The sequence below is a fragment of the Stegostoma tigrinum genome, chromosome 2 (genome assembly GCF_030684315.1).
Source record: "Stegostoma tigrinum isolate sSteTig4 chromosome 2, sSteTig4.hap1, whole genome shotgun sequence".
Taxonomy (NCBI): Eukaryota; Metazoa; Chordata; class Chondrichthyes; order Orectolobiformes; family Stegostomatidae; genus Stegostoma; species Stegostoma tigrinum.
Window position 1 is genome coordinate 74,043,573 of NC_081355.1, and position 8,404 is coordinate 74,051,976.

The 8,404-nt window shown below is 41.8% G+C and overlaps 1 protein-coding gene across 9 annotated transcripts in view; it reads left to right on the forward strand.

The window, feature by feature from the left end:
- Positions 1 to 4,165, forward strand: part of LOC125462162 (ATP-dependent translocase ABCB1-like) — a 105,949-nt gene extending 101,784 nt beyond the window's left edge. For all 9 annotated transcript variants that reach the window (XM_059654627.1, XM_048551825.2, XM_048551800.2 and 6 more), the window contains one exon: positions 2,564 to 4,165. In XM_059654627.1, the coding sequence (XP_059510610.1) occupies positions 2,564 to 2,761 (198 nt within the window). In that variant the 3' untranslated portion in view covers positions 2,762 to 4,165. The remainder of the gene's footprint in view (positions 1 to 2,563) is intronic.
- Positions 4,166 to 8,404: the final 4,239 nt, after the last annotated feature.

Consider the following 8,404-nt stretch of genomic DNA (forward strand, 5'->3'; position numbering starts at 1 on the left):
GCAGGGACTGCCTTACACCACTCAACGGGTGCACAGCTCCCACCTAACCATAAGTGTGACTTCTCTATACACGCACTCAACATTTTGGGGGTACACTATTCATGTATCAGGCATCAGATGAGACCCTCAGAAGACAATGCTATTCGGGACACCCCTCCATCTCACACATAATGAAGCTTCAGGAATTTATTGACATGGTCAATCAACAAAGGAATTGCCTCCCAAATCTATCACAGGTAAATGAACCATAACAGACATTACTTAAGCAAGGCAATACTTGATATTGAGATGAGCACTAATTGAAAGCATTCAAACAAAGCAAGCAGACGCTTTCCTCTAATTAAATGCTAAATCACCGTGAGCGAGATATTCCCACCACTGTACTATTTCAACTCCAGAGAGAAAGTACTGACAGAATTTCTTTTTTATTGTACGTCCAGAACATTGACAGAAACAGAGCAATGGATATGTTCAGAGAGAAGATTATCTTAAAAGTCAAGTAGGCCTGGGAAAAATTTTGAGAGGAACTAATTTTGAATTCAGCTTCCCTATTTAGAAAGACCACAAACTATTAGTCACCTTTCCCAATACTAGGGAGAATTGCCAGCACAGTGTTTCCACCTACAAATGATGGACTCTGATGCCACAACAGAAAACATCCATGTAAACCATCAAACAACAGCATGCCCATTGCCCCACATTTATGAGGAGACACTGACACCAAAGGATATCAATTTTTGTCAAAAATGTGGAATCCTAAACTTCTTAGACCAATAAAACCCTACACTAATCCTGTCTTCAAGTATTTTTCGGAAAGCAGCCACATTTTTGTATCATGATTTACTGGTGTACAGTAAAAGAGCAGGCACACCAAAAGTCCTCCACATGATACTCTCCAATGTCTGCACCAAGAATGCCTGGATATCATCAAATGTCAAAGCTATGCTCAAAATTCAATTTGATGACCAGGAATCTCTAAAGCAATGATGTGAATTTAAATGCAATTACCTACTTCATCCATGAACAAGACCACAAAAAAGACCGCCATTGATTCCATCTTCATTCCAGCCTCGACCATGGGAGCACTTTGTGATGGATTACTTTTTACTTTCAAAGATAAAATGTTCCTCAATGTAGTTGATTACTACAATAATGGATTGAAGTCAAGTGACTACATGGTCCCACCTCGGTGTCTGTCGTTACATTTCTTGAGAAAATTTTCACTATACATTGCATTCCAGGTTTACTTCAGATAACTACCAATGATTGCTTTAAATGCTTCACATTATACACATCACCAGTTCCTCCAGATTCCCAAAAGTTAATTCAGATCTCAAGAAAGAGAGACGTCCAGGCTGTAAAATATTTTTTTGGAAAAGAATAGCAATTTAAATTTAGCTTAACTGAGCTTTTGTTCTACACAGCTACATAATGGCCTGGCCCCGTCAGAACACTTGATGAGCAGGAGAACATGTACTCGACTCCCAACTCTTCCAAGGCACCCTTTGTCTGTGCCTCAGGGCAACGGATATAGGCAGGTTGGGAGAAAAGAAAAATTGCTATAAGCCTTATCAGACCTCAGCTATAACGGCTGACATAAAACTTGGGACAGGAGAGTCAGCATGCCCCAAGACCTGAATTGCGGATGTTTCGGGGTGCACTACAAACCCACGATCGTTCCTCATTGAAAAGGACCGTAACATCCTTAGAAGGAACAAGACTGCACCGATACACATCCCCAAAAGGCCTTTAGGAAACAGACCAGTTAGCCTGATTACTGAGAGCTTAACCACACTCCTCCACCAGAGGGCAGGTAAACCAAACCATAGGGGCCAACAGCAAAGTAATTCCTCTGACATTACTGAGAATATGATCAGTGCGGCTCATCACATCATCACAACAACTGTCACTCCAACCCACAGAGCTCTACAGGCTTGGTGCAAGGGGACTGGGATGTATGTTTTTGAATAGAAAGCATAAACATATTGGTTATGGAAAATGTAGATGTTTAAATATTAACATATTCATTATGGGAAAACAATAAACATTCAGGGACAGCATGAATTCTAAGGGAGAAGGTGTAGGGTAAGGCAGCAGCTATTAATGGGATAGCTAATAACATCACAAGAGGTCATGTCAGGTCACAAGACTCAGTGTAGGAAAGAACTTACTCCATGATAGTCATGCAGGGATCTTTTCCTGCCCTGCATATTTTGTACATTGCTCAAAAAGTCAGCTGCTCCATGCCCACCTCTAAGCGCACATACAACACAGGGACCTGTGGAAGTTGAAACATTGGGCACAGTCAAGGCTGAGATAGACAAATGTTTGAACAAAACGGAAGCAAAAGAGTAAACAGGGAAGGTGGAATTGAGGCTGCAATATGGTCATCGAGTGGCCTCATTCCCTGCTCTTCGATTTCATATGTTATTATTATTTAAATAAGAAGAAATCTTGTGTATAAAAAAGTCTTAACAATAGTCAAAATCATGAAAGTTGCGAGTTTAGGAGGTTGGACAGAGTACATTAACTCCTTTTCAAGCAAAATTCCTTCTTTTTTCAGGTTGTTCAGGAGGCTCTGGACAAAGCAAGGGAAGGACGGACCTGTGTGGTCATTGCTCACCGTCTGACGACAGTTCAGAATGCTGATGTGATTGCTGTTATTGACAATGGACAAGTAATAGAACAGGGCACACATGAACAGCTGCTAGCTAGGCACGGGGCTTACTATAATCTAGTAAATGCCCAGATCATTCAATAAAATTCCATTTTTGTTTAGTGGACAGTATTGGAGCCGCTTTTCTATTGAAGCAAAGTATTTAAAACTGTGCACTAATTGGAAGATAGGGTATAATTTTGGACTTGATTCCTCATCAGACTATCACTTCTAAGAAGCAACTTCATGTTGATTTGAAATGACAACGAGTGTTACATCTCAATACCACTGAGACAACACGATGGGTCATCTGTTGTTATTATAAACTACCCTCCAAAGCACCAGTGGGGCTGGGAGGAGACCTTTAAATTGTCATTAATTGGTTACTTAAGGGTCTCAATTGATCCAACTATCAGAAGGTTCCCAGCGCATCTCCAGTCCCACTTAAAATTTCAAACAACTCTGAGATAAATAGCTTATGGCAGGAAAATACTTCAATACTAAAATCCAGCCCAACATTGTGAAAATGATGGGTAAGCCAAGAAATGTTTTGATACAGGCATTTAAAACGTTCCCTAAAATCGTGCACTTGCTGAATCATCTAAGCAACACCTTCTTCCAACTGTAGTTTTAAATAATTTAGAGCGATCTTCTTGTAGTCGTCAAAGGTAGGTTTTTCTGTTTAGTTTGAAATCTCATGAGAGTTTCTGGGGTCAGCCTAATTTGACTCAAATGCAGCAGGCATCCCATCGCAGGAAAGAATGAGGAATTGGAAAATGGACACAGCAAGCCTTAGGCACATCCAACAATGTGTAGATCAAAGTCACTGCCAAGAAGGGGATAAATTATAGATTTCAGAAAGAAAAAAAAAATCCTTCATGGTAATCTATTGCATTTCTTGCAGGGATGTTTGAAATTTAATTCTTCTTCATGCCGCAACAACTGTAGTTCCAGACCCAAATAGTCATTCCTTCATCCAGTCGTAACACAAGGTAGATTCCTCTTCCTTGACTGTTATTTGAATCTCCTGCACGTGTTTGTGTAGACATACTGAATGATTACAATTTCAAGCTGGTATTAATCCAAGAGGAGCCATTAAAGTGAATCCCATGCCAACTTCCAGCTTTCATTCTCACTAAATTGGGAAGTATGCTAAGGAAAAATTGGATTCCATTTATTATCATTCCAAACAATGAAAAGAAGCAAGTTTTCTCAAGGCGTGCCATTTGTTTCTTTGGAAATAAATGATTCCTTACTAACGGTTCCATGGAATTTACATGAATCATAAAAGTTTTGCTGATAAGTAATAGTCAGAATATCTTACTAATTATCTTGGGTATCGCTTAAAGAAATGGTTGGGCCTTTACAGCAGCTATGTACTGTATTAGGGAACTCAACTATGTCCAAGATGGTTATGGCAAGGCATTCTGTGCATTTGGCAGAAATGGCCATTGGTTCTGCCTATCCATGTAACATGAATGAAGAATAAAATATTTAAGTTATAAATTATTTAAGTCTCATCAAGGTTTGGCTGTAGTCACTTTGTGCATATCCATTTCAGGATTTTTAAATGGTTTTCCACCCTTAGGATGAGTTATTTTTGACATTTCTTCGACCTTACTTTAAGGGAACTTACATTTATAGGTGGAGTTTGTATCAGAATTCAACCATAGCATTTGAGGCTTATTTCACTGGAAAAAGACTGCAATCTTTTGCACACATTGTTGCTGCATCAGTAATATTAAATTAAACTTATTTTAATATAGGACTAGGAGAGGCTTATTCTGTACCTTGAGATTGTCCAAGCATTCTTTAGATTTGTACAACTGTAGATTCATAGAAAAGTTACAGCATAGAAAGAGGTCATTAAGCCCTATGCCTCTGCACTGGCTGAATAAATGTGCTATCCATTCTAATCCCACTTACAAGTGGCTGGTCCAGACCCTTGCAAGTTGCAGCTCTTTGAGTGCAAAATCGGATTCCACTTAGAGTTGAGTATTTCTACAACAATCAAGCAAACTGGTAAATGAATTCCAGCTGTCCATAACCCTCTGGGTGAAAATGATTTTCCTCATGGTCCCTGTAATCTTCTACCAATCACTTAAAATCTGGGTCCCCTAGTCATTGACCTATCCTCTGCAGAACAGTTATTCCCCGCCCACAATTCCTATGCCCCTCCTTATTTTGTACACCCAACAAAGTCACCTCTGTATTCAGGAAAACAATCCTAGCCTATCCAATCTTCTCTCAGAACCACACTTTCATGGCCTAGCGGCCGCCTTGTAAATCCCTTCTGGACTCTGCTTCTAGTGGATTTATGTCCTTCCTGTAATGTGGTGACCAAAATTGTACTCAAGTTCCTGTTATGGCCGAGCCAGAATCTTATATGTTTTCAGCATTACATCTCTGCTATAGTATTCGATATCCCATCCAATGAAGAAAAATATCCCATCCACCTTGACTGCCATCTTACCTACCTGCCACCGACAGGGATCTGTGAACATGCTCTCCAAGGTCTCTTATTTCCTCGACTTATTACAGAGGAGCCATTGAAGTGGATCCCATGCCAAAATTTGCCAGGGGGTCCTGCCCAAGCATATTCCAAAAGCAGCAGGTTTTCAACAATGTAGTTCAAGACTTCTGTTCTCTCTGTGTTTTCACACCAGTAATATCCCAAATGAATTTTAGGTAGCTGAAGTCCCCAACTATTATTGCCCTAGTGGGTTGAATCATAAACTCCCGACAGTATCAAAGCAGGCCATTCAGTCCACATTAACCCTGCAAATAGCTTTCCACCCCCGACCTTTTCCCTGTAACCCTGCACTTCCCATGGTTCATCTACTTAGCCTGCATGTTCCTGGACATTAGAGGCAACTTAGCATGGCTAGTCCAACTAACCTGCACATCTTTGGACTGTGGGAGCAAACCCATGCAAACACTGGGAGAATATGCAAACTCCATGCAAACTCCATGCAAACAGTTGCCCGAGGGTGGAATTGAACCTGGGTCGCTGTGAGGCAGCAGTGCTAACCACTGAACTGTTGTGCCACCCCAGGTTTTACCTTATTTTGGCAAATTGTCATTTTTGTTGAGTTTCATGAAGGGTTTCTCTCAGTGAGGCTGAATGAGTTTCCTACTGCTATCATCCCAAAATGCCATCATTAACAATCTATCACACCCCAAGGTACCTTTGTCGATTGATGGTAAGCTACTTATATCACTCGCTGTAACCAGTAGAACTCACCACTATCAGGATATACCCAAAATTGACAATGATTCCTGGTGTCAACAGCATTTTGAATTCAGTCATGCACCTGGTCAAATGACAGCTGTCAGGTTTTGCCCTTCACTATGAACATTGCACAGCAGCTACAAAGCAGATCTTATCACTGCAAAAAGGTGGCACCACTAACACGTACTTTCACCTAAAACTGCACATTCATTTGTCTGTGGTTGTTTAAGTATCAGGCTGCACAGTTCACTGGTGTTTTTCTATATCTATTCTTTCAGCCTTTCTAAGTCTATGTTACTCTTTCCCCAAAGACTACTGTAGCCCAGCATCTTATCATTGGTCAATGTGGGGACATTACACTGAGGAAATCTTCAAAAAGTTCAAAAGAGTAATTTTTATTTACAAAAACACCAAAAGGGAACAGAAATCAAACAAACAGAAGCTGCATTTCTGTCATGAATACCAATGAACTGTTTGCATGCTTTGCAAGAGTATTTTACAGTCAAGGAGTAATCTTTGCACACAGCCTTCAGCTATTGGAGCCGGGTATATATTAAGTCCTGTTTGGTTAACAGTGCCCTACATAGCTGTGCTCTATCATGTCCTTCCTGCTCATAGTCTTCATCTTCCTCTTTAAAAGACTGGTCCTGCTCTCCCAATTTCTCAGCATTGAGCATAATCCCTTATCATCTACACCAGCTGTGTAGATCAGTCTGCTTGTATTTTGCACCAGACTCACCTTCAGGAGGCTGATCATATGCTTCTCCATGGCTCAGGATGAAAATGAGCTGTATTATATACATGCTTGGCCTCAGTAAGGAGGTTTTGTAATGAGTCATTAACCATCATCACATTTGGTCTTCGCTGACCTTATGTAAAAAAGTCCTTGCACCTGGACTGTCAAATTCATCACAAGAACAATGGTTCTCGAGGATGTAGGAATCGTGACGGCTCCCAGGGCACCAGGCACAACTGTCTAAGAAGTGGTTTCAGAGATAGTAGGGACTGCAGATGCAGGAGAATCTGAGACAACAAGGTGTAGAGCTGGATGAACACAGCAGGCCAAGCAGCATCATAGGAGCAGGAAAGCTGACATTTTGGGCCTAGATCCTTCTTCAGAAATTTCTGAAGAAGTGTCTAGGCCCAAAACGTCAGCCTTCCCGCTCCTCTGATGCTGCTTGGGCTGCTGTGTTCATCCAGCTCAACACCTTGTTGTCTAAGAAGTGGAATTGGTGATCGGAAATCATCTATGCATTAAATGAAATTAAAACCATTTAGATTGATGAAGTCCATTCTGTTGTGCCAGGGCCCTTTCAATGTGGCGTGTGAGCAGTTGATGGTGCCCTGCCTCCCGCGGAGACCAACAACATTGGTAAATCCCACAGCATGGGCTGCAGCATTGATCTCAGCACAAGGAAACTAGGTGAACTGATTAGATCTGGCACAAATGATACAGGCACAATTTTGATGCATTTTTGGGTGGGCAAATGAGAAATCTAATACAGGTTGCACATTGCTCCCTAGAACTAGCCAATCACAGGAAAATTCAATGCACTTTGACAGTCACAGGACAGGATGACCATTGACTCTTGTAGGTCACAGTGTCTCTCCAGCAGCTAGTTACAGTGTCTGGGACATCCATAATCTGTGCCATCACTGCATTCGTCCTGAGGAAATGCCATCAAGGACACCGTGTCTCCAAAACATCCTGGGGGATCCTTTGGTGGTGACCTCTTCATGTGGTGGGGGCTGTATGGGGTCTGCAGCAACTTGCAGCTGGTGTTGGCACATCTGCTCCTCTTCCATCTCCCTGAGCCTACATTGCTTTGCAGGAAGAGCAACAATCACACTTCCTGTGGTTGGATCCACCAATCACAATCGCAATCGCAATAACTCTATGTCAAATAAATAAAGAAAAGCACAGGTTCTTATCAACAATCATATCTCTTGCAAAGGGCAGCTCTCCCATGGAATCAGGCTTGGGGTATTCCAACAAGGAAGGTCATGTGGTGACTCATTTTGCCACTTTGACATTGGACCTTATTTCATCAAGTGCTCTCATGTTGGAAACAGATAGTTAATGAGTGTAAACACTGCCTGAGCACTGATTCCTTCTCTTACTAACCCCCTCGTTCCCAAAAAAAAGTGTGTACAGGTGGAGGAACACAACAGGCCTGCCAGCATTAGAGGAGCAGGAAAGATCTTGCTTTGGGTCACGACCCTCCTTCAGAAATGGGGAGGGTGAAGGGAGCTCAGAAATAAACAGAGGAGTGGTAGGGCTGGGGAAGGTGGGTGGGATTGTGATGGGTGAGTGCAGGTAGGGAGTGGTGGGGATTGGTCAGTGAAGAGCAGGTAGGATTGCATGATACTCTTAGTTAAAGTGGAGATGGAAACAGCTCCGTACCTCTTTGCACTCGAGAATGTCTTGCATTGACAATGTTATGACCCATTGGTGCCTCTTTTAATGTCATCTGTAACCACTTCTGCTTCACAGAGATGTTTATCCGCCTTTTACA